Source organism: Brienomyrus brachyistius, unplaced genomic scaffold, assembly GCF_023856365.1.
Source record: "Brienomyrus brachyistius isolate T26 unplaced genomic scaffold, BBRACH_0.4 scaffold55, whole genome shotgun sequence".
In the NCBI taxonomy this organism is placed as follows: domain Eukaryota; kingdom Metazoa; phylum Chordata; class Actinopteri; order Osteoglossiformes; family Mormyridae; genus Brienomyrus; species Brienomyrus brachyistius.
This window is the reverse complement of record NW_026042330.1, coordinates 1,202,860-1,230,076: the sequence shown is the minus strand read 5'-3', so window position 1 is coordinate 1,230,076 and position 27,217 is coordinate 1,202,860. Positions and strand designations below refer to the sequence as shown.

The following is a 27,217-nucleotide window of genomic DNA, read 5'->3' as shown; positions in this document are numbered from 1 at the left end:
TTTTAACAGACATCACCTGCGCTTACTTTGATATGAATTTAAATGAAGCCTTATGGATTAAAGAACTAATTTATCCTGTTTTTGCAGTTTAATGTTAGAACCAGCTCATTGAAATAACTAAACAAAATAAAATAGGGATCTGTACCAGAACTAGTGCTTAGCTAAATTATTCCTCTTCTGAGAACCTAACTTTAAGTTGAGTTTATAATAAACAAATTTCTGTTAAATGATATTACTATTACCCATAAACAATTAAGTGTTTGTGCACAAGGAGTACAACAGCTCACCACGTTAGTGAGATCGTTAGCAAAATCGCATTTAAACACTTAAGGCTAAACCAACAGTCTCTTACGGTAACGAGTCTCTGTCAAGCTCTTCGAAATGAACGTAGAGTCCTTGTGAAAGCCTGCTCAAAATAAGCATACAGCTAGCGATAACATAATGGCACCTGAACCCTCCTGCAGACCGTGCAGACACTCTGTCTGCCACTTGCTTCTCAAATGTGGCGCTGATAAATGCGCTGCGCAACGCTGCGTCTTCGGTTCTTCGTGCCGGCTTCTCCGTGTTTCTTGGCGCCGAGTTTTCACTATAGCTCCCCGGTAATGCGCAGACAAGAAGTTTATTTTTAAATACAGGGAAATTCTTTATTTCTTCCTTGCTCGATTCATCCCGTGAAAACTGGTAATAAAACAACAATCAAAGTGATGATAATCTCACTGAACAGATATCGCTAAATTAACATAGCTAACTAGCAGGTTACATTAGCTAAATTATAAACATTAGATCACATACCTCGCTGGCAGCTTATTACCAAGGGAACTAAATTCTTAAGAACAATTCTCAAACACCAACGCCATACAGCAGCTCAGAACACCACCTTCACCGTCACACTCAAAACTTGCTTTTTTGCTGTTCCCTCACAAAACTACATCCTACCGGAAGTGACTCCCAACAAATGTTCCGCTCCAATACTCTATACAAACTAGGCACATCACATGTACATGCAAATACCAAAAACGAATTAAAACAAAAAAAAGGTAGCCTGATGACAGTTATACTTTGTAGTGTAGAATGGAGATAATGATGCTTCAAAGACACTGATCCTCAACCAGCTCTGCACCGCCAACTATAACCTATGCTTGGGTGAAAACTAGCTATCAGCTTTGTCAACATATACTAGACTAAACAAGGGAGTGAATCTTGGATGTTTACTGGTAGACTATTCCATAACTTTGTAACAGATTGCCAGGTAACACGTGCTTTGAGAGCGAAATCAGTGGGAGGCTATACGGAAGCAGAAAACTACTAATATACTCTGGTGCTAGACCATTTAGTGCCTTGTAGGCAAGCAGTAGTACCTTATAGGTGATATAGAACCTAACCAGAAGCCAGTAGATTGAGACCAGTACAGGACTAATGTTCCCATGTTTCCTGGTCCTTGCTGGGACTCTTGCTGCAGTATTCCGCACCAACTGGAGTTTATTTAATGATGCAGAGGCACAACCAACTCATTGGGTGTTTACAGTAGTACAGTCCAGAAGTTATAAAGGCATGCACTACTTTTCTGCATCCTGAAGGGAGAAGAACTTTTTTTACCATGCTACTTATGTGTGCAACCAGAGACAAAGCTGAGTGTATAGTGACACCAAGGCTTTTAAACACTATGCCTACAATGACTAGGCAGCCATAAAGCTTTATGATGTCAAGAACACCCTGGGCTGTCCTAGAGCCCAGTAGTAGGATCTCTGTTTTGTCAGGATTTAACAGAAGAAAGTTACTGGACCTCCAGCTCCTAACTTCAGAAAGCATTCCTCAAACCTTGAGGAGGCTTGTCTGTTTTAACAGTTATGTACAGCTCTTTGTCATCTAAAGTGTAGAGTGTGGAAGTTTATTGACAAGAGCTACAATAGTAGAAGGCCTGATCAAATTACTAGACTAGTACTTAGGAGCTGACAGTGTTGTCTTGTCTGAATCTCAAATGTCATGATGTATGGTAAGAAATAGCTGAGTTTAATGGGAAAATTTCCACATGTTTTATAGAAATACCACAAATAACAACCAAAACTAGAGTATGATTAATCAGATGAGTAGGCTAGGGCTGGACGATTTATTGATTTCAAATCGAAATCGTGATTTGAAACAACGTGATTAGCAAATCGCAAAGGTTGCGATTTAGGATATACATTATACAGCACGTCAGACCCAGGGTTTAAAATTGCTGTGAGAATCGTTTTACAGATTCATACTGTGCTCCCTGTGTGACAGTTATTCTCACCAATCACAAGTGTTGTGCATCTCGCTTGCCAGTCATGCTCACCAGTCAGAAGTAGCCCAAGAAGATTGCGTATAGCCCCCCAAACAGAAAATACGTGAAACCCAAGGAAAATGTTACATTTGCGGTGCGGAAAAATACTGATTCTGCTACTGAGCTATAAGTGAATTGCCTTCCTATTTCATGGTCCATGATTGTTTCAGAAAGGTCCTTTTGATGGATAGAACCGGCAAGCTCCTTTTAAATACCAACTACGATATACTTCAGCATATTATACCTTTTGTTTTTGTTAATAGGCAATAGCATTAGTATACTGCTAATCCATCAAAACAACAATGAGACAGTCAGTAATTCTTGCAGCAGCGGAGTCGGTGACCCCCAAAAAAGCCATAAAACCCATAATACAGTTTTTATATAATACGTGTTTATGTTTTTGTGCTTATTAATTTAAGTATTTCCAAAAATTAATCTCAATCCCACAACCGCGATAAAATTAAAGCCTTGCTTTAACATAAATACTAAAAGAATAAATCCCGTTAATCGCTATTACAGTTGGGTATGGTCACACGGTCTTATTTAAAAAAGATACAAAAAGAGACACATATAATGTTTATTCATTCGTTTTGTATTTGTCCGAGTAACAAAGCAAAGGAATGGTAAGCTGCTTCAGTCGAAAACTGCATTTTACTTCTCATTACAAATAAAATGCAGGGTTGGCAACTTTAGTCAGTTGCATGGAGTGAGATTTTCTCTTCTCTGTTCTGCACATATATCTACATGTATGTAAGTTTTATTACCTTGTAAATAGCCTGTAGGGTTTGCAAACTGCCATAACGTTTTTGATGCAGCTAATTTTAAGTTTAGAATGGAATATACATTTGCCGTAAGATTTCTTGCGTGAGAGTTTGCAACCCTGAACATGTACATTTTTTTGTTTCACCTGAAAATAACAGTATACAGTTGTTAAAAAGCAGAAACTTTCACCAACATGAAATCACCAATAAGTGACTTCTATTTATTCAACATTTTCTAAAATGCATACTACGTTTAAAAATTTCCAGCTTTACAGACAGAACAGCCACTCTGTTATGAACATTACAGCTTTTTGAGTGTTGTTTGCTGCTGTTATTAACACTAATAACACATTAGCGCAAACAAAATACAAATACAATGCTGTAAGTTCTAACAGCACAAAAGCTAGTTAAATGACATTTATGTATTGTGTGATTACATTGAATTTCTTTAAATTTAATTAAATTCTCCTTCCTGTCATTCCAATTCAAATTCCAATGTACCATCTTGTGGGGTGTGGCCAATTCAATTCAGAGTCCTATTCATGAATGGAATGTGGCACAATTCACAAGTTCAGGAACAATCCTGGTACATAATGAGCTAACCAGTTAAACTGAAGATGCATTAAGTCACATCCTTTAAAGTTGGAAGGTGAATCACTTCTTGCTACCGTCAACGAAATAAAATCAAGTCATTCACTTGTATTGTCATGTCACTTGTCACCAGTATACAGATACTGTGCATGTGAGTGAAATGTATTGTGTGCAAAACCTTTTGAAGCAGCCGTAGTATGGCAACAAATTCACAGTCAATTTAAGTATAAATATTTAACGCAACATAAAATATTTGACAAATCTTTGTATTTACAAAAGTGTGTGCAATAAGTATAGACAGTTAAATAATGTGCAGAAGAGCTTCATGTGCAATGTGTGGTAAATGGGAGAGTGTTGGTGCTCATCGTTAATGGTAAGAGTTCAGCAGTCTGATGGCCTGGTGGAAGAAAATGTCCCTTGGTCTGCTAGTCTGGGACCAGATGCTACAGTACCATCTGCTTGATGGTAGCAGCCTGAAAAGTTTATGACTGGGGTCTTTGATCTTCCCCGTTTTCCTCAGGCAGCTCTTGATATAGATGTCCTGGAGGGAGGGAAGCTCACCTCCTATAATACCCACAGAACACCACACCACTCTCTGCAGAGCTTTGTGGTTGTAGGCGGCGCTGTTGTTGTACCAGGCAGTGATGCATCCAGTAAGAGTGCTCTCACAGCTATAAAAAGTTCTGAGGATGTGGGGGCACATTCCAAACCTCTTCAGTCTCCTGAGAAAGAAGAAATACAGCTGTGCCACCTTCACTGTTTTCATGTGAACTATCCATGTGAGGTCCTCTGCCAAGTGTATTCCGAGGAAACAGAAGCTGCTCACCATCTCAGCAGTGCCATTGATTGTGATGGGGTTTTTTGCTCCTTTCTGCTTCCTGAAGTCCACTATCCACCTGAAGTTCCTTGGTCTTATTGACATTGAGGGTGAGGTGGTTCTCCTGGCACCAGTGTGTCAGGATACTAACCTCCTCTCTGTATGCCATTTCATTGCTGTTGGTGATGAGACCCACCACTGCGGTGTCATCTGCGAACTTCATGATGATGTTCATGGATGAGCAGTTGTGGGTGTAAAGTAAGTATAGGAGATCCCTTGGGAGTGCCGGTGTTCTGTGTAACAGAGGGTGAGTCTGACTACCTGATTATTGAAGACTTGGGTACAGGGACAATGATGGCCAATTTGAAGCAGGCAGGAACCACTGACATAGGTTGAAGATGTTCATGAACACTTCAGCAGAGACGTGCATGACCTGAGGACAAGGGCAGGGATTCCGTCAGGGCAAGCAGCTTTACGAGCATTCACTCACCTGAAGCTCTCATGAACATCAGACGTGAGATATGCTATGCCGTCATCTGCAGTGTGCACGCTGACCGGTCTCACGCTGTTCACAGTGTCAAATTGAGCAAAAATCTCATTTAGCTCTTTGCACACGATGCTGACGATACTGTCAGCGGCCGTCTGAAACATGTCCCTGTCCGCATGATCAAAACAATCATATGGAGAGGATTCAGATTGGTCCATCCAGCGATGCACTGCCATGAGGGTTGGTGCTTCCCATTTCACCTTCTGCCTGTAGGCAGGCAGGAGCAGAATGGAGCTATGATCTGATTTGCCGAATGATGCGCAGGAAATGGCTTTGTATGCATCCTGGAAGGGGGTGTAACAATGGTCCAGGACCCGACCTACTATGGTGGTGTGCTGAATGTGTTGATGGAGTCTCAGTAGAACTTTCCTCCGGTTGGCATTTTTGAAATCCCCAGCTGTAATAAGTGCCACCTCTGGGTGAGCGGTTTCCTGCCTGTTGATCACACTGTACAGTTCCCTGAGTGCCTGGTCAGTATTGGCTGTAAAAGCCAATGTAAAGAGCCACAATAATGACTGCTGTAAATTCTCTTAGAAGCAAGAGGGGCCAGCATGAACCCTTTGGGCTAACAGAGAAATGCAGGCTGGCCTGGGGTGAAATAATGAGCCTCCTTGATCTAGTGCAAGATACATTGAAAAGGGAAATACACTGCTTTCTATTTTTATGCAATCGGTGGAATCCTGCAAACATCAGTGATACACAAAACCTCAGCAAAGCTGCTGTGTACGAATCTGTGCATGCATTGATCACATGTGTATTGCATCATGCACACAACTACATACAATTTTGAGCAGAAGGGGATGCCTTGCATGACACTAAAATTGGTTTTCATGTCATTGCAGGTATAACTGGCCTTTTAGGTTTAGTGAAGAGAACCGTCAACCCTATTCATACTCTCAACCTCTTTAATCCCATCTGAACCTATCAAAAAGAGTTCTCGGCGCTAGACCTAAATGTGACTTGCACTGGGTATGTGCAAGGACTCAGTGGAGGACTCAGATTTTCCCTTAAATCTGCTGTGCTGTTACTGTTGTGTATCCTATGCTGCATTTGTCACGATGCGGGTATCGGGTAAGGCGAACAGGCAGGCAAGGACCAGGCAAGCAGGTGAAAATCGGGGAAAACGGGGATTTATTCGAGGTATGGGCAGGGCAGGTCAGAAGAACAGCACTCAGACTAACTAACATCAATGACGGACAAAAACCAAGGCAAGACATGGACTCAAATAGACAAGACTGGGCGAAAATAATCAGACACAGCTGGGCAAGATCGGGGAGGCACACGTGGATAATCAGGGGGCGTGGCACACACAAGGATCGGACAAGCCGGGCATGACAACGTATATGTTTTATCCAAAATATGTGCTAAGTAATAACATCATTTTAATAACATTATCTAGAGTCCAGGGTACTAACATAAATCTAGAGTCTAGTGTGCCTAAAAAGAGCCACTTTGAACTTCCTTACCATGTATTACACTATATATAGGATATATTAATACATACCTCAAAATTATGTAAAAGTATGATGACGAAGTCAGTCATTTTTAATAAAAAAAAACTAAATGAAAACTATTTTTGATTACATTGTGAAGACAATAATATAATGTGAAGTTGCAACAGTCGTACAATTGCCTAATTTAAATACGTTTAACGTTTGCTAATAAGTATTATAGTTGTGCTTTGGTACTGGCCTTAATACAACATTTTTACTATGTTAAAAAAAAATTCTAAGGAGCTGTTGAGAATTCCTTTAAATTTCTACAAGAAAAACTACTATTCTAGTTATATATAAACTGTGTTGTTTTTAATAAAAATTTATTTTTTTCTCACAAAACGGCAAAAGGAAAGCTGTTTATTTTTCAAACCCAACAAAAGACAGTATAAAACAACACTTAAATATATTAACTAATTTTAAAATGACGACAAATACTATATACAAACAAAAGAGATCTTTGAAAATATATAGCAATTTAGAGTACTGCAATCGATGATTAAGAATTTTTTGCTAAAAACAGATCCATGTCCTATAACTAATTTATAAAATAACGTAATGTACTGTACACATGCAATGATCCTTGAAACTACATTAAACAAGCTACATTAAACTACAAAACACGATTAAGCCCTTGTCCGTTGTGTTTTCTAAAAACAAATGCATATCCTTAACATTTGAAAACCGAAATAAAAAGGGATAGACAATGGTTATATATCAAAATGTTCATATTGATCTCTACTGCTGGAATTCCGAAACTAATTATAAACTCTCCACCTGATTGCTGTAATTCCCGAAACTCAAGTAACTAAGATTCTTATATCTATTTTTAATCTTCTTGTTATTCTTTATCTTTATGTTTATCTTTAGGCAAAAATGTATGTTTTATATGTATTATTTATATGTATATTTTAAGTGCCTTTTCTTGTACTGTGTAAAGCTGGAGACTCGTCTCGTCTCTCTATATACTTGTATATACAGTAGCTGAGATGACTATGAAGTTTACTTTGACTTTGGCTGACATTATTATGTGACCGAGCACTAGTATTAGGACTTTTTTAAGGTAAACACCAGTTGCCTGTAGTAAGGAGAGTTCAACACGTGCTGTGTGATGATTAATTTTTAAACTGTTAAGCCATACATACTGCGTTTTAAGAATTATATGTGTGACATGATGGATTCTATAGTGGCAGTTGGCAAGTCGTAATCTATCGCAACAAGACGGATTCTGTTATTCGACGGAAATGATGTAGGGGCTTGAGAGTGGATGGGGCCTGACAGACGACACGCACTCTCAGGCCCCTCTGCAGCCAGACACTCGTGGCTCATAACATAAAATAACATGGATTCCAAAGTGCATTTTTAAATTATTACAGTAAAACTTGACCAAATTTTGTCTAGAAATATCCTTGGATCTTGCCTTTCAGATGCTTTTTACTTGTTTATACATTGAAACCATGGTTTGTCAAACCTGGCTCATGTAGCACAGAATAACGGATTCAAAGTGGATTTTCTTGAAAATGGTACAGTAAAAGTTGACTAAATATTGTCTGAAAATAGCCTTGGACCTTACCTTTCAAAAGACTTCTCCATGCATTATAGGAAAGTACGAAATTAATTGCATTTAAGTACATCCTGCACTATGAGTATACATCACCCTTTTATAAACGCGATCTGATACTGTAATGTTAAGTCTATGTGTGCACCACATATTTTAAGTGCGGATAGCTAAAGTTTTTTTTTTATTTTTTATTTTTTTGTCTGTCTTCATTTTCTCTTATCTTTCATGGATTTTTCCTCTAGATTTCCAGCAGCATTGCTGGTCTTTCTTGCTCTTGCTGTTTCTCCTGCTGGTTAGTCAGGACAGAAGTTAACATCATCTTGTAGTTCCAGGTTTCCACTTTCCACTATCACCATGCTTTTCTTTCAGGGAATTTATCCTCAATCCAGGGCAGCCTAGGTTCCTTAATTTTGTGAGGTAATTTTTCATTTTGTATTTTGCATTTCATAGTAAATTTCCAGCTGCAGTAGCCAGGAACTGATCCTGGCTCCTTTAAGCAAGGCTGCTTTGTTATCAGCCTGATCATCAAACTCTGAACTTGAAGGATGCACCTTATATTTTATTATTTCTGAGGTAACAGTAATAAGATACTGTCACGATCGGCGTTGAAGCGGGTGATCGCTGGGCAGGCGAGTGGACAAGGAGCAGGCAGGCAGGCAGAATACGGGGCAAACTAGGGGTTTATTAGAGGGATCGGACACAGGGAACATTGAACGCCAACTAACTTCAATGACAGACAAGGAACTGAGGTAAGACACGGACTGAAATAGACCAAACAACGGGGTACAGCTGGGTACAATCAGGGAAGCACACGTGGATAATCAGGGGGGCGTGGCACACACGAGGATCGTACGAGCTGGGCGTGACAGATACAGCATATTTTGTTTATTTATTTAAATATTTATGGGCCTCCGCAAAAAAAAGCTCCCATAACGTCAACGAAAGTGAGATGGGATTTTTGCATCCAAACCTTCCACATACCCGGAAAATTCAGTCCATAACTGATATTGTTTTGTCTAATATTGCTGGTGCCAGCAGTGAAACAGCTAGCCAGCTTATTAGCGGAATAACTTTAAATTAAAACCATGCCTCAGGTCTGAATAAATAAAATATTCTGGCGAAGAGATTATGAGCTGGACTGTAAACTTCAGTTATTAGCAGGCTCTTTTACTGGACAATTCTTTAAAGGACAGTGGTAAAACTGCAAGCGAGAATAAGATCACTTACACACAGAAGGGGAGCCTTTACAAAGACAAAAGTGGATACGGGCAGTAGAGTTGTATTTTGAAAACATTTTTTTCGGTTCAACATCTTACATTAACTTGAAAATCTGAAACAGATTAAAATAAATCCAACATAACAGAATACATACAGTATTACTTTACTCTCATTTTGGCCTACGTTCATTTTGGAAACAGTTAGAAATATGGGCAGGTGCTCAAAAGGCAACAAGCAACAATCAGCCCAGCACCAGCTCCCTGCTGGTGGAATGAGGCATATGTACCGTTTTTTAGATAAACCTGTAAAGCAGAGTGATACAGTTGATGTGAAATGTCCCAGTGTGGTTATACTCTGATAACCGCACTCATAAAACGCCTCTTGTCCAGTCAGAACTCTTGGTCGGAACTAACTGTCGTATAATTGTTTTTTCCAAAGAAAACCTTAATAAAGTAAACATTTAAGTGTGTATAATGCATCAGCAGGATGTCATCACTGGTCCATGGGTGCAATGCCTCAATCCACCCTACCCACCTAACCCTCAGGCCCCTGGCACTGCAACCTCTGAAATTTCACTCCACGTAATACCATAGTTATGCTCCACCCAGCTTATCTGGTGGCTTTATATCCAGTCCTGAACCTTGGAGAGCACTGCATTGATGTTTGTGACAGTGTTGCTAGCTCTTCATGAAGCTCCTTTAATATGATAGCAGTACCAGGAATGTCCGTGGCATCAGCTTGTCTCCAGCTTCCTGGAGTTGTTGGAGATTCATTCACCATCTACCACATCGACATGACCTGTACCCATTTCTGAAGCAACTGCCACTTGGCAGGGTTGAACTTGTGCTGCCATCTCTAGTGGAGCCTCGTACATATTCCAGGGACCCTGCAAATTGTTCAGAGTCACTGGGCTGCTTGGTTTTGCCTACTCTTCGGGCTTTTCCACACTTTTCAGTCCCTTAACACTGATCCTGTGGGATTTCAGTCTTAGCAAATCACTCTTCAGTCTTGGGGGGGATTTACACACGATCGTCCCTCCTGCATGGATGACACAGGGAACAGATATCTTCCATCCCATTTTTGGCACTACTGTGGTGTGGTAGAAACCAAAAAAGGGCCACATTATTTTTCTTTTTTGTAATGATAGCACATTTTGCTACAGGCTTCACTGACCTCGCCATAGGCAGCAAACTCTCTATCTACCCTGTGCTATCACTATTGAACACTTTCACATTTACGTTATGTACACAAAGTGTAATATTACCTCAGGGGAACAGATGTAAGTGGTCTCTCTACTTATCTCCCCCCCCCCTCCAGCTTCCTGTCCAGGGTACTGCCATGTGGCCAGCTCATCCACTTCATCCTCATTTTCTGACAGAACAGATTGCCTGCAACAGCAAATTGTAGGCAAAACTCCATTGCATTACTGATAATGCTTTGGGTGGGTCACTTCCCCACTCAAGCTGCCAGTATATCTCACTGGCATTAACATATTCTGGGAGCACCATCACCTTGCTTCTGGCTCACATGGTAACTCCGGGTATGCCCTAAAAGCTGGCTGCCACTCATCTGTGTCCGTAGGAATTTCCAGAGGGTTCCTTAAGGCCCCATGTCTGATTAGAAATTAAAATGATTAATTCTCATTTTTGATACACCACAGCACAACTATGAAATGTGTCCTCTGCATTTAAACCATATGTGACATAGCCTCAGGCAGCTAATTCAGTCCCTGGGTAGTAGAGCTTGGGGGCAGCCCCTTGTTCAGGGTACCTCAGTTATACCTTGTTGGTTGTGGAGTCAAACCTGCAACCTTTAAATCACGTGCACTTTCCTAACCATTAGGCCACTACTGCACCCGAGGGCCAGCTTGTGACTTGGGACCTGAAAGCTGGGGTAGAAAAGGAGCAATAAGTACCTCATTCTCACATAACAATTTAAAGGTGACCACAGTTGGTGCAGACCTAATAATGGGGACAGCTACTGTAAAGGCACGGTCACCTCTGAGCATAAATCTGTACCTCGGCACAATGAGCAATGTGCTGCTAGTCAGACGACCTACAGGTAAGTGATTGGGAGGAAGAATAAGTCTGCAAAAGGTCTGCAAGACACGAGGAGGCTAAACCATTCAGAGACTAAAAAACAAACATTTCATTTAAATCAGTCCTGTAGTGAAAAGGAAGCCAGTGAAGATTGGTGTGATATGATTATGCTTCCATGTACCTGTCAAAAGCCTGGCTGCAGTATTTTGGTCTAATTGTAAATGAGCAAGGGACAGGTGGCTGACTCCAGTGTATAATGAATTGCAGTTATCTAGCCGAGAGGAGACAAAGGCATGAATTTAGTTTTTTTTTTAAATACAAAAAGAAAAGGCTTAACTAAAGCTAATTTCCTGACCTGATAGAAACAGGCCAAATAATCCACTAAGACCAAAGCCTGACAGGCAGCTCCTCTCCCACCCGGCCTCACCAGTTTGGAGTGAAAAGCCTCTCACCTACACACACTTTGTGAGTTGCTCTCTTCTCTCTCTCTCTCTCTCTCTCTCTCTCTCTCTCTCTCTCTCTCTATATATATATATATATATATATATATATATATATATATATATATATATATATATATATATATATATATATATATATATATATATAATAAATAAAATATACGCACACACACATACCTCTCCTGGAGCCGGCACCTTATCGTGGTGGAGGGGTTTGCGTGTTCCAATGATCCCAGGAGCTATGTTGCCTGGGGCTTTATGCCCCTGGTAGGGTCACCCAAGGCAAACAGGTTCTGGGTGAGGAACCAGACGAAGTACGGCTCACAAGACCCCTAATGACAGACAACATTTTGAATCTGCGGTTTTCCTTGCCCGCACGCGGGTCACCGGGGCCCCCCCTTGGAGCCAGGCCTGGGGGTGGGGCTCAATGGCAAGCGCCTGGTGGCCAGGCCTACACCCATGAGGCTTGGTTGGACACAGCCCGAACAAGGTACTTGGGTTCCCCCTCCAATAGGCTCACCACCTATAGGAGAGGCCATAGGGGTCAGGTGCAATGTGAGTTGGGCAGCAGCCAAAGGCGGGGACCTTGGCCGTCCGATCCTCGTCTGCAGAAGCTAGCTCTAAGGACATGGAATGTCACCTCTCTGATGGGGAAGGAGCCTGAGCTGGTGCGCGAGGTTGTGAAGTCGGGCTCACCTCGACGCACGGCTTGGGCTCTGGAACCAGTCTTCTTGAGGGGGGTTGGACATGGGGGTTTTCCACTCTGGAGTTGCCCGTGGGGAGAGGCGCTGAGCGGGGGTGGGCATACTTATTGCCCCCTGGCTGGGCGCCTGTACATTGGGGTTTACCGCAGTGGACGAGAGGGTAGCCTCCCTTCGCCTTCGAGTGGGGGGACGGGGCCTGACTGTTGTTTGTGCTTATGCGCCACACAGCAGTTCAGAATACCCACCCTTTTTGGAGTCCTTGGAAGGGGTGTTGGAGAGCGCTCCTCCTGGGGACTCTCTTGTTCTGCTGGGGGACTTCAATGCTCACGTGGGCAATGACAGTGAGACCTGGATTGGCGTGATCGGGAGGAAAGGCCCCCTCGATCTGAACCCGAGTGGTGCTTTATTAATGGACTTCTGTGTTCATCACGGATTATCCATAATGAGCACCATGTTCAAGCATAAGGGTGTCCATATGTGCACTTGGCACCAGGACACCCTAGGCCGCAGTTCAATGATCGACTTTGTAGTCATGTCATCGGACTTGCGGCCGCATGTCTTGGACACTTGGGTGAAGAGAGGGGCGGAGCTGTCAACTGATCACTACCTGGTGGTGGGTTGGCTCCGCTGGTGGGGGAGGAAGCCGGCAAGGCCTGGCAGGCCCAAGCATATAGTGAGGGTCTGCTGGAAACGTCTGGCAGAATCCCCTGTCAAGAGGAGTTTCAACTCCTACCTCCGGCAGAACTTCTCCCATATCCCGGGGGAGGCAGGGGACATTGAGTCCGAATGGGCCAGGTGACCGGAGCTGTGGCCGTAAGATGGTTGGTGCCTGTCGCGCAGGCAATCCCCGAACCCGCTGGTGGACACCGGTGGTGAGGGATGCCGTCAAGCTGAAGAAGGAGTCCTATCGGGCCTTTTTAGCCTGTGGGACTCCGGAGCCAGCTGATAGGTACCGGCGGGCCAAGCGGGATGCGGCTTCGGCGGTTGCTGAGGAAAAAACTCGGGTGTGGGAGGAGTTTGGCGAGGCCATGGAAAACGACTTCCGGACGGCTTTGAGGAGATTCTGGTCCACCATCCGGCGGCTCAGGGCGGGAAAGTGGTGTAACATCAACCCTGTTATGGTGAGGATGGTGCGCTGCTGACCTCAACTCGGGACGTTTTGGGTCAGTGGAAGGAATACTTCGAAGACCTCCTCAATCCCACTGACACGCCTTCTGATATGGAAGCAGAGTGTGGGGACTTGAGGGTGGACTCGCCTATCTCTGGGGCGGAGGCTGCTGAGGTTGTTAAATAGCTCTTTGGTGGCCGAGCCCCAGGGGTGGATGAGATTCGCCCAGAGTTCCTCAAGGCTCTGGATGTTGCGGGGCTGTCTTGGTTGACACGCATCTGTGGCATCGCATGTTGCCGGGGAGAGGGAAGTCTGGGCCTCCCTGCTGAGACTGCTGCCCCCGCAACCCGACCTCGGATTAAGTGGGAGATGATGGATGGATGGATGGATGGATATGTATATATACACACACACACAAAAGAGTTTTTGTGGGTTATTTGTATTCCCTGGATAGAGTGTACATTATATTGACACCTATGGAACATCTAGCCATTATACCTGTTAGAACTTTTATGACACCCCATTCTAAATCCATAGGCATCAATATGGAGTTAGTTCCTCCTTTTCTTATGAGAAGCTTTTCCTCAAGATTTGGGAGTGTGTCTGTGAGAATTTTTGCCCTTTCATCCAGAAGAGCATTTGTGAGGTCAGGCACTGATGTTGGACGTAAAGGCGTGGTTCACAATCTCCGTTGTAGTTCATTCCAAAGGTGTTTGATGGGGTTGAGGTCAGGGCTCTGTGTAGGCCAGTCAAGGTCTTCCAGACCAAACTCACCCAACCATGTCAATATGGACCTTGCTTTGTGTACTGTGGCACAGTCATGCTGAACAGAAAAGACCTTCCCCAAACTGTTCCCACAAATTTGGAAGCACAGAATTGTCCGTAATGCTGAAGCATTAAGAGTTCCCTTCACTGGAACTAAGGGGCCTAGGCCAACCCCTGAAAAACAACCCATGCCATTATCCTCCACCGAATTTTACAGTTGGCATAATGCAGCCAGGCAAGTAACTTTCTCCTGGCATCTGCCAAGCTCAGACGTGTTCATCAGACTGCAGACAGAGAAGCGTGGTTCATCACTCCACAGAACACATCTCCATTCCTCTAGTGGTGGTGTACTGTACACCACTCCATCTGACACTTGGCACTGCACTTGGTAACATGAGGCTTGAATGCAGCTGCTCGGCCATGGAAGCCCGTTCCATGAAACTACTGGTGCACAGTTTTTGTGCTGATGTCAGAACAAGTTTGCAACTCTGCAGTTACTGAGTCAACAGAGCGTTGGTGGCTTTTTTGTACTATGCATCTCATATGGTCTGCAACTTTGTTAGCAGCACGTCCATAGATAAGTTGGACGGTATAGTGTGTGCGACCGACTTAATGAGCCACAAATTAGAAGTAGTGCTTAAACAGTATAAAACTACAACTTTCACTTCTGTTGATATAGGGCGCAGCCTTCTTGGATTCTGAACTCGGGATCCTTTGTGCTGCTCCGAGATAAGTACCTGGAGTGCACGTGTTGTCACTTCCGACTTCAAAACTTGGAATCTGACTCGTAATCCAAGTTCCGAGGGCAAATAGAACACACCATAATGCTCTCTAGTGGCAGCAAAGGGAAGAGTAATTGCAGAAGACACTTGACTTTGTGATTGTAATAACTCAAAAAGTCCTGTTACCACTTCATAAGAGTGTAACAGTACACAGAATTCATGGTTATTAGGTTCACAGTCTAATGCAGTATCGGTACTGCAGGGAAATTTTGATTAGAGATTATTTATTAAAACTGCAAACATAAACACGATTCGGAACAGTTTTAATGCATCTGTCAACATGTATGAAGAGCAAGAAAGGCTTATTTGCTCATTGTAAATATGTAAAATAAAAAAATCACAAAAGTAACCTAGCAATCATGATGATCTAAATCCCATGTTCTCTGCTACTGAGTATGGTCGCATATCTATAGCGATAAACACCCCTATAGCCATAATTATTTGTTTAGCCAGGTCTGAATCTTTAAGGCCTTTACTGGCTAGCCACGCAGTGGAGTACTTTGATGCATGTGATGTAGCATTGTCCTGCATAAAAATCATGGTCCTCTTGAAAGATGCTGACTTTTTCCTGTACCACTGCTTGAAGAAAGTGTCTTATAAAAACTGGCAGTATGTTTTGGAGTTTGAGTCCATCTTCAACCCGAAAAGGTCCAACTAGCTCATCTTTAATAATACCAGCCCAAACCAGTGCCCCACCTCCACCTAGCTGGCGTCTGAGTCGAAGTGGAGCTCTGTGCTTGTTACTGATCCAGCCATGGACTCATCCATCTGATCCATCAAGTGTCACTCTTATCATCTCATCAGTCCAGAAAACCATTGAAAAATTTGTCTTCAAATACTCTTTGGCCCAGTCTTGACATTTCAGTTTATGTGTCTTGTTTAGTGGTGGTCGGGTTTCAGCTTTCCTTTCCATGGCCATGTCTCAGCACAGGCACACCTGCCGCAATTAACCAAAAAAGAAGGCATGGCTGTGCAAGAAATATATATATATATATATATATATATATATATATATATATACTCAACAGTCTACAGAAACATGTTGTTTGGCAATTTTTGGAGAAATGCATCCAAATGAATCGGGAGGAACTAGATTATGTAGCGAGACAGTAATGCAAAACACTATCATCTCAGCAAAGGACTTCATCAGGAGGAACAAATAGATGTTTTCGACTGGCTAAGTCAATCACAAGATCTTAACCCAAGTGAATATGTATTTCACCTCTTGAAGAATTTCACCTCTTGAAGGGAGAAACACCACAAAACAGAGAAGAAGAAAAAGATACTGTGTTGAATGCCTTGAAAGGCATAACCAATGAAGAAACAATATTTACACACATAATTCACTACATATATACAGTCCAGGCCTCTTGTTTCTCATTGCTCTCCATCCATCCATTTTCCAAACCACTTATCCTACTGGGTCGTGGGGAGTCCGGAGCCTATCCCGGAAGCAATGGGCAAGAGGCAGGGAACAACCCAGGATGGGGGGCCCATCGCAGGGCACACTCACACACCATTCACTCTCACATGCATTCTATGGGCAATTTAGCAAGTCTAATTAGCCTCAGCATGTTTTTGGACTGTGGGGAGAAACCGGAGGAAACCCCACAACAACATGGGGAGAACATGCAAACTCCGCACACATGTGACCCAGAGGAGAGAACCCGGGTCCCAGAGGTGTGAGGCAACAGTGCTAACCTCTGCACCACCATGCCGCCCCTCATTGCTCTCTGTTTTGCATATTAAGCTATTGTGAAACTCTCCCCTTTCCACTTGCTCTTTGTATCTTACACTGTGGTAACAGACAATGTTATTTCATCCTACCTTTGTATGGATGACATGAAAACAAAACCCACTCTACCTGCAAAGGTCAATTTTAATTTCCAGTCAAGTAGTAATGATCTGGTATCACTGGCAGCAGGTAAGGACTGTCCAATAGGAATGTCACTTATCTCTCTTCCTACTATTAATAATCCCGACTACGTATCTATGCTGTTTATCACCAGCACGCCACGCCCCTTGTAGGTGGAGCCTGCATGTTAGTTATAGCTGAACCAAACTACATCAAAAATCGGCACTGGGGACCAAATTGTCCATTATAAGTGAAATTCTGTTATATGCAAGTCCACTATAACAGGATTTTACTGTATATGTAAATTTAAACCACATCTGGGAGATTCCACAAAGCAGGATTTCCCAGTCAGTTAAATAACTTAAGCCAAACATGTATGTGTGTGTGGTGTGTGTGTATATACAGATAATGTGCATCTGTTGTTCTGGTTTGCCTTAAATATCTCACTCAAGCTGGAAATCTCGCTTTGCATTTCCATTTTCTCACAACTTTGTAGAACTGTCACGACTGAGCGGGACTTGATGAAGATGTACAATCCTTGGTGGAGAAAAAAGGAGGATCGCTCTGCTGAGTTTCGGTAGGGGAAATTCTATAATGGGTAACATGATAAATAGAGGAGAAACATTTTCATCTCTACTGAATTAATTCTAAATTAGTATTGAGTCTTGGGCCATAAGGCTGAAACATAACTGCATTAAGGCTCATTAGTATTTCGAATGCTGAATTTGTTGCTGTTACAGATTGTAACAAAACCAGCTGCTACGAGTGTGACTCACAAACCATCTTTTGAGGCCATAAACATGACCTCAGAAATGCCTGTCCACCAGCTCTAACCTGACCAACAAATGCAACGCAGTATCCAAAGCCATCATCACTCAGGCGAACACCCCAGTCGGAAAGAAGGTCGTATACGATGGTGAAAAAGCAAAGATGGAAGAAGTAACACGCAAACTCTTCAGCATCTTTGTTAAGGTACATGCGGATTGGGGTTGGGGTGGGGTGGGGGGGGGGGGGGTCAGCTATCATTGTGTATGCATTTGCTACTGTGTTGGCATGGTCACACATGTACCAAAAAATATAATAATTATAGTAGGTTTTGTATTTTTGTGATGCAATGTGTTATCATGGTGGCTTAGTGGTTAGCACTGTTGACTTACAGCTGTAGTATTGGGGGTTTGAATTCTCCATCTCGCCCCCGCACTGGCCAGGAAAAGTGTCTGGAAGCTGAATAGATGCCATGTTAGTTTAACTGATTCAACAGTTTTTTTTCTCTTTTGTATTATAATGTTTTTTCATATTTTTATTTAATTCTTCACCTGTGATAGTTGTGTTTATACGGGAGCATTGTGTAAATGGAAATGCATTCTCAGAGTGGTGGTGTGAATTAGTGGGTGGCTGTCATAGGTGTCACCCTTTGGGAATGTGACATGGGAGACATGTGCTGTCGTTGGAAATGGCGGGATCCTCAGCAACAGCAGCTGCGGACAGGAGATAGACTCTGCCCAGTTTGTCTTCAGGTAAGTTTTCTTTACCCCCCCCCCCCCCCCCCCCAACTTTTATTAGGTTACCATTCAGTACAGAAAGCACTCAATACAAGTGTGCTTCTTTGGCCTGACACAGGTGCAACCTCCCTCCTCTGGGTAAGGATTTCAAGAAACATGTCGGCAACAAAACAAACCTTGTGACAGCCAATCCCAGCATCCTTTTGGAAAAGTGAGTCAAAGGAGTGTGGCAACATCACTGTAATCTAAAATGTCTCTCTTGCCCACTCCATAGAGTCTAATCGGATTTATGGTGTTCCTATATGGTCTAAGGCCCTTCACAGGTTAGTGTAGGTTTCTGCAGCACTAATTTGCCTTCTTGCTCCTCTTCTATCTGCCAAACATCTGAAGGTTCGAAGGACTCACAGAAAGGCGCCGACCCTTTGTGGAGAGCATGGCTAGCTATGGGGATGCCCTGCTCCTGATTCCTGCATTTTCTTACACGCGCAACATGGCTGTGTCACTGCGTGCTGCCTACACACTAGAGGAGTTCCAAAGCCCGGCACGGACTGTCTTCTTCAGCCCGTCATATTTGCGGAGCCTGGCTCAGTTTTGGAAAGAACAGGGCCTTCAGGTCCCCCGGCCCAGCAGCGGGCTGATTGTGGCCAGCCTGGCACTGGAGCTGTGCAGCGAAGTGAGGCTGTATGGCTTCTGGCCGTATCCACTGCACCCTGACACTCACCAGACTCTCACAAACCATTACTATGACAACCAGCAGAGTATGCGGACAGTGCACAATATGCCTGCCGAATTCAGGCACCTGCTGCGGCTTCACAGCCAAGGTGTGCTTAGGGTTCACCTCGGGGAATGTGCAGCTAGAAGAGCAATGAGCTTCTATGAGGTTTGACAGCTTGGCAAAGCATAGCTTTCTCTGGGATTTTTTGAGTAAATATACTCTTCTGTTGTATATTGTCTCCTGATGATGGCCTCTCTGTTAAATTGTTTCCAGGTACACATTTAACACTAAGGACTTGTCTGTAAAGTTGTTTTCTATTGCACTGTTGATATTTTATCAGTTTGATCCAAAGTTGTACAGGGAAAAAAAATCTAATCAGAAGAATTACTCATAGATTTTAAAATGACCATGTTAAATCATTGCAGGATGCAGTCATTCTAAAGCAGCATATCAGCTCATATGTTCCGGGTACTGTGTGATGGATGCTAAACCGGCCAAAGATTTATTTTAAGGATAAAAAGGTTTGGAAATAATTTTAACAAAATGAACTTATTTTGTACCACATAATATTACCTAACCCCAGGCAAATTTAGCCATCCATTTTCTGTACCCGCTTGTTCTATTTAGGGTTGCAAGATCTGGGCACGAGGCAGGGTACAACCCAGGATAGGGTGCCAGCCTATCATAGTACACACTCACACATTTTCGCATTCACAATTTGGTAACTCCCACTGACCTCAGCATGTTTTTGGATTGTGGGGGGGGAAACTGGAGTGCCTAGTGGAAACTCCACGATGACATGGGAAGAACATGCAAACTCCACACACATCAAGCCAGGGTGGAGACTCAAACACTGGTCCCAGAGGCAACAGTGCTAACCACTGCACCACCATGTCATCCTAGGCAAATTTATGGAAAACATAAATGGGAAATTTTTCCTTTTACAATCTATAGAGAGGGGATGCCCAATATTGTGTAATGTAGCCATAATAAGTTACCCTCCATCCAAACTCAAATAATATTGGTGCAACCATTAAGCTTATGACCACTAAAGGGCACCAATTCATTATTTACCTAAAGTTGTTAGTTGTGAAAGTGCTTCACTGCAACAAATATGATTTAAAAATCATTATTGGGTTCTCTTATAATGAATAGTCACAAGAACATTGTTTAAGCGGGTACCATTTTTATGTTTTCACAGCTCTTTCCCTTCATAATTCAACTATTCATGAAACTGAATAATCCCTTAACATTGCTGTACATAGACTACTCTCCAACCTTTTTCCCACTGGATGATTATATTTTATGCTAATAACTATAACAATTTAACATGTCAAAGATGTCAAATGTCATTCTGAAATGGGTGTTTTGGCATATCTGTGGGTTTATAGTAAATAAGTTATCGCCAGACTTATTTTGGAGTGTACTTTCTCCTCAATGAGCATAGGATATATTTAAGCTTAATGTAGTCAACACGTAATTTTAACTTCCCCGGGGCCTTATTTATCAAACTTTGCGTAGATCTCATCATGAAAAAATGCATACAAACAAAAACAGAATTGTGTATGCACAGAAAAAAAGGATTTATCAAACCTGGTGTATGCACGAATGGAATTTCCCCTTGATGAATCAGAACTATCTTGTAAATGTGGGTACATGGACAAGCCTGAGTCCCTTCCCAGTTGCCACCCACAAATGTCCATAAAAAGTCAATGGAAAGGACCTGCATGCTCATATAATTTGCAAATCAAGCATGTCTGAATTCAAATTCCGGCAACAGGAACTGTAAATTTTTAAAAATAAGGAATTTTGATCAGTGACTTGTAGAGGCACTACATTGTTATATTTGAGGGCATAAGCTCATTTATCACAAACAAGAAAATATGTAGACATACATTTTCTAAGTATTTATTTTTCACACATGTATTTATCGTACAGTTGTTTCTAGCACTTTTGTGCTATTTTGCACTTTTGGATTAGATGCCAACCTGCATTACATTGTCTGAGTGTATGTTCTTTGTGCAGTGGTAATAAAGTTCAGTCTAAAATAGTGTTTTGGCCAACAACACATTGATCTGAAGATAGAGGGAAAGAAATGACTCACTGCACCTTGGGCCAGTGTGACTAACGGTCGGGGGCACACCCACATCTCCGCCCTCCAACTCCAACATGTGCAATAAAGGAAGCTCTATTATTATTGTGCCAAAGCTGTTAGGAGATATTGATGTGGTACGTGAACGGATAATGAGTTGACCCAGGCCATCAAGCAACTAAATTTGTCCAGCATCGCAGATTGACTTGTGCATTAACAGAATGAAATGGTTTTTAACTGATGAAAGCAGGTTCATCGGCACTCATTTCACTGCCTGCGTCTGCTGCTTCATGTTGTATCATTATGCATATGATAAATTAACAGATTTGAGGTGTTCATACACATTACGCCCTGATTACATTAGGAAAACCGAACATCAGAAAAAAATATTATATAAAATAAGCAGAATATAAACAAAATAAACAGAACACAATATAAGTAAACAGAATATAAAATTGAATATAAAAGCAGCAATAAAAAATGTAAACAACGTATAAATAGAAAAAAATGACACAAAGGTGTTTAAGTGATAACACTCTCTGAGAGTAGTCAGAAAGTCTGTGATGTTGGTTGGGTGGGTATGTATATATGTATTAATTAATTAATTTATTCAATTATTTCATTCATTCATTCATTTAGCCAATGACAGACAGGTTGGAAACATCTAGTCTAGCCTGCTAGAAAGAAAAGAAAAAAAAAAAGAGAAGCCTTGCATAGCCCACCTGTCATTAAAAATGGGTCAGAGCTATGTGAAGAACACCTCGGATCACAGATCATTTAAAAGAACTCAAGCTGCAATAATCCATCCATCCATTTTCTGAAACTGCTTCTCCTATTTTGGGGGGTCCGGAGTCCATACTGGAGGCTACAGGCACAACGCCGAGAACAACCCAGGATGGGGCAGGCTGCAATAATTTGCTGGAATAATTAGTAATATGGATTGATCTTTTGTTTTTATTTTGTGAAATTTGTATTTATTATATTAATAAACTGTATTTGTCCTTGATAAATGTTGGATAATGATTTGATGAAATGTGAAGATTCTCAGCTCACTGAACCCTTTACCAACTTCTGACCACCATAGACAATGACTCCAGGCAGAGGAGTCTGTTTAGTGGCAGACTGCAGTCACAGTCCTGCTCGACAGACAGACTGAGGAAGTCTATTGTACCCTGGGACACATAGCTCTACAACGTGTCACAGAGACGGAAGAGCAAATCAAACCTTTAGGCATGAGGCTGCTTCTCTGTTCCCTCTGTATTTCTACAAAAGTGTAGAAAAGTCTCCGCCTGGGTCACATGTGTGTGGAGTTTGCATGTTCTCCCCATGTCGTCGTGGGGTTTCCTCCGGGTACTCCGGTTTCCCCCCACAGTCCAAAAACATGCTGAGGCTAATTGGAGTTGCTAAATTGCCCTTAGGTGTGCATGTGTGAGTGACTGGTGTGTGAGTGTGCCCTGCGATGGGCTGGCCCCCCATCCAGGGTTGTTCCCTGCCTTGTGCCCATTGCTTTCAGGATAGGCTCTGGACCCTCCGCGACCCAGTAGGATAAGCGGTTTGGAAAATGGATGGATGGATGTATTTGCATATCATATCATATCATATATATATATCCACCTACTCAAAACTATTTAAAAAAACTATTTTCCTGCCCTGACCTCTTAGGGCTTCTGTAGCAATATATCTGTCATGCCCGGCTCGTCCGCTCCTCGTGTGTGCCATGCCCCCTGCTTACCCACGTGTACTTCCCTGATCGTCTCCTGCTGTGTCTGATTACTTTGATTAGTCTTGTCCTGTTTTAAGTCCTGGTCTTACCTGTGGTCCTCGTCCATCATTGATGTCAGTCAGCGTTTGATGTTTCCTGGACCCTGTCCTAAGAATAAACCCCGTTTCCTCGTCTTTTGCCTGCCTGCCTTTTCCTGCTTGCTCGCCTGCCCACCCGCTCGCCCTGCGATCGCGAGCGTATCATGGCGTCCCGTGACAATATCATTAATCTTGAACAAATATTGATGAAAATAGGTTCACAGAGCTATTTATATTAATTTATATATACTGGATATATCTAGTCATTATCTTGTGCTGTTGACGTACATCATTTCTGGAGGCATAAAAAGGGCAACACGCACACCGTCCTCAGGCAAATAAAAGTGCATGCGGAAAAAATAAATAGCATAACAAATAATGGATAAAAAGCATAACAAATAATACCTAGACAACAATATGCAACAGCCAGCAGTTGGAGTACATCTCTCTAAAAAAATAAAAGTATTACACAAAATACATTCAATTTCTTAATTAAATAAACATTCATCCATCCATTTTCCAAACCGCTTATCCTACTGAGTCACGGGGGGTCCGGAGCCTATCCCAGAAGCAATGGGCACGAGGCAGGGAACAACCTAGGATGGGGGGCCAGTCCGACGCAGGGCACACTCACACACCATTCACTCACACATGCACTCCTACGGTCAATTTAGCCTCAGCATGTTTTTGGACTGTGGGGGGAAACCTGAGTACTCAGAGGAAACCCCCACGATGACATGGGGAGAACATGCAAACTCTACACACATGTGACCCAGGCGAAGACTCGAACCCGGGTCCCAAAGGTGTGAGGCAACAGCGCTAACCACTGCACCACCATGCCGCCCCTATGACTTTACATATTCATTTAAAAGAAAGATACATTTTCCTTAAATTAACTTTTTCCTTTCTCTTTTCTTCGTTAGTCTTTTAAGGTCACAAGGGAGGAATATAACATTACAGTTTTGACAGCTTTGGCATTCGTGGACTGATGGAGTGTCCATATCTGCAGTAAATTCATTCCTAAAAACAGGGAAGAAAGGCTTGTCATTGTTTTAATTTAAACATGTGGATATAATGTTTTATAAGTAAAAAATAAAATCTGTTATAAAATATTTGTATAACTGGTAAAGTTATGGAGGCTATAATCAAAGAGAAAATGGTAGATTACCTGGACTCCAATAACATTTTGCGGGATAGCCAGCATGGATTTAGGAGAGGTAGATCCTGTTTAACAAATCTGTTGGAGTTTTTTGAGGAAGCTACTCAGGAAGTTGATGATAAGAAGGCCTATGATGTCATCTACTTAGATTTCCAAAAGGCTTTTGATGTTGTCCCCCACAAGAGGCTCCTACTTAAACTCAAAGCGACAAGTATTTTAGGTACCGTAGCGACCTGGATTGATAACTGGTTAACAGATAGGAAACAGCGAGTAGTTATAAGAGGCACGATGTCACAGTGGGCTTGCATTCATAGTGGGGTACTGCAGGGTTCGATTTTAGGACCACTATTGTTCCTAATTTACATAAATGATATGGATACCAATATATACAGTAAACTGGTGAAATTTGCAGATGACACCAAGGTGGGTGGTGTAGCAGATACTGAATTAGTGGCTCAGCAGCTACAGCGGGATCTTGATTTAATTAGTGACTGGGCCGATACCTGGCAGATGAAATTTAACGTCGATAAATGTAAGGTACTCCATCTAGGGAGCAGAAATATAAAGTACAGGTATTTCATGGGTGTCACTGAAGTAAAGGTAGCTGATCATGAGAAAGACCTTGGTGTGTATGTTGATGCTTCCATGTCCCATTCTCGCCAGTGTGGGGAAGCAATAAAAAAGGCCAATAGGATGTTGGGGTATATCTCCAGGTGTGTGGAGTTTAAGTCAAGGGAGGTAATGCTAAGATTATACAATTCCTTGGTGAGACCTCACCTAGAATATTGTGTGCAGGTTTGGTCACCATATCTTAAAAAGGACATTGTGGCCTTAGAAAAGGTGCAGCGTAGGGCCACAAAAATGATTCCTGGTCTTAGAGGAATGTCATACGAGGAATGGTTACTTGAGCTAAATCTGTTCAGTCTCAAGCAAAGGAGACTGAGGGGGGACATGATCCAGGTATATAAGATTCTAACAGGTTTGGATGCTGTTCAACCAAATAGTTACTTCAGCATTAGTTTAAATACACAAACTCGTGGCCATAGGTGGAAATTAGCGGGAGAACATTTCAAGCTGGATTTAAGGAAGCACTTCTTTACACAGCGTGTAGTCAGAGTATGGAATAGCCTTCCTGATAATGTAGTGCAAGCTGAATCCTTGGGTTCCTTTAAATCAGAGCTAGATAAGATTTTAACGACTCTGAGCTATTAGTTTAGTTCTCCCCAAGCGAGCTTGATAGGCCGAATGGCCTCCTCTCGTTTGTATAGTTCTTATGTTCTTATGTTCTTATTTGCCTTCATCATCATGTGTATAGCTGCAAACACCAAAAAAGACATCTTTAAAACGGGTATTAAATGGGTGTGAATAAATATTAAAATATCTCACCAAAATTTCATAGTGTGGGTACATTGTCAAAACAGTTGTTCTACATTTTCTATTGCCTTTTTACAGAATGAGTAATTTGAGTCTATGTCTAGCTTGTATTTCTTAATAAGACATCTGTGGATTAGTTTGAAAGTTACTTCCTTTACTTTGTTTGTGATGAGATATTTCATTGATACGGCCCAAACCTTTTTCCAAGATATATTCTCTACAGCACTATTCCAAAATGATATTGAGCTTGGAACTGTAATAATGTTTTTTTTTTTTAATCAAGGTTGTTATTGTCACGTTTCGCTCGCGATCGCTAGTAAAAGCGGGCGATCGCTAGGGCAGAAAGCAAGCAGGCAGGCAAAGTCGGGGAAACTGGGGATTTATTCAGGGACGGGAAACAGATAGCAGGAAGCATCTACTGATGCCAACTAACATCAATGACGGACCAGGAACAAAGGCAAGACATGGACTGAAATAGACAGGACTGGGCGAAAATAACCAGACACAGCTGGGCTAGATCGGGGAAGCACACGTGGATAATCAGGGGGATTGGACGAGCCGGGCATGACAGTAATATTTCTGTTACTGCATTTATGCTTTATGAAGAAGCAAATATCGCCAATACTTGTGTCTAATATGTTAAATGTATAATCAGAAAATGGAAAAAATGTTGTGCCCTTTAAGAACATTCTGGCTCCAGAGGGAATTGCATCAGAAACAATTACAGTCTTTAATTCAATTTCAATTCAATTTATTTGTATAGCGCCATCTCACAACATTACATTGTTTGAAAGCACTTTACAGTATCCCCACCTAAAGCCCCCAGTAAACAAGCCAGAGGTGACAGTGGCAAGGAAAAACTCCCTAGAAGGAAGAAACCTTAGAAGAATCCAGACTCTGAGGGGGAAACCAGACTTTGAGGGGGACCCCATCTTCCTGGGTCTGGCAGGGAAAGTCAAAGTCCCAATTCACAATTTCCCAATCTTAACATTTGAGTACAAAGCGGAAGGCAGGGAGGTGATAACAGGCAAGTGCTGGAGCTGTTACCTGTCAGAGGAATATTGTATTTCTGCAAAAAGCCAGAATAACTCTAAGGTTTACCACTGGAATCAAGAAGTTACCCAACTAATTCAATGTTGTTTTGTAACCAGTTTTTTAAAAGAATGTCCTTATTATTCCAGATGTAGTACCTGTGTGTGGAAAATTGTGTTTGTATATGAGACACCATGTCAGTTTTATCTGTTTGTGAAAATCTGGTAATTTGATAGGGATTATATCATAATTGCACATTAACAGAAACCTCATGCCACCAGTTCTAGAGAAGATTTGGGATGATCTTCAGATAGATGATGAATGGTGGATAAAATGCTTTAACCATTTAATCTTAAAGGTATTGTTTAAAGTTGTGAAATCTAAAAAATCTAAGCCTCTATATTGATTGGAATTTGATAACCCAGATTTTTTGATGAGGTGAGTTTCGTTTTTCCATGTTATCATAACACGCTATCGCTTTTAAAGACTTCATACAAACATCCAGAGAGTGAGCCACATAAATGAGTCTGGATAAT

The 27,217-nt window shown here is 42.1% G+C and overlaps 1 protein-coding gene across 3 annotated transcripts in view; it reads left to right on the top strand.

Moving 5' to 3' along the window:
• The window catches only part of LOC125724126 (alpha-2,8-sialyltransferase 8F-like), a 47,514-nt gene extending 26,876 nt beyond the window's left edge, over positions 1–20,638 (top strand). The window contains exons 1-6 of one of the 3 annotated variants that reach the window (XM_049001088.1): positions 11,987–12,283; positions 17,504–17,584; positions 17,835–17,979; positions 18,412–18,524; positions 18,628–18,720; positions 18,900–20,638. In XM_049001088.1, coding sequence (XP_048857045.1) covers positions 12,129–12,283; positions 17,504–17,584; positions 17,835–17,979; positions 18,412–18,524; positions 18,628–18,720; positions 18,900–19,395 — 1,083 coding nt within the window. In that variant the 5' untranslated portion in view covers positions 11,987–12,128 and the 3' untranslated portion in view covers positions 19,396–20,638. The other 2 variants (XM_049001089.1, XM_049001087.1) reach the window with 2 other exon arrangements.
• The last annotated feature ends 6,579 nt before the right edge of the window (positions 20,639–27,217 follow it).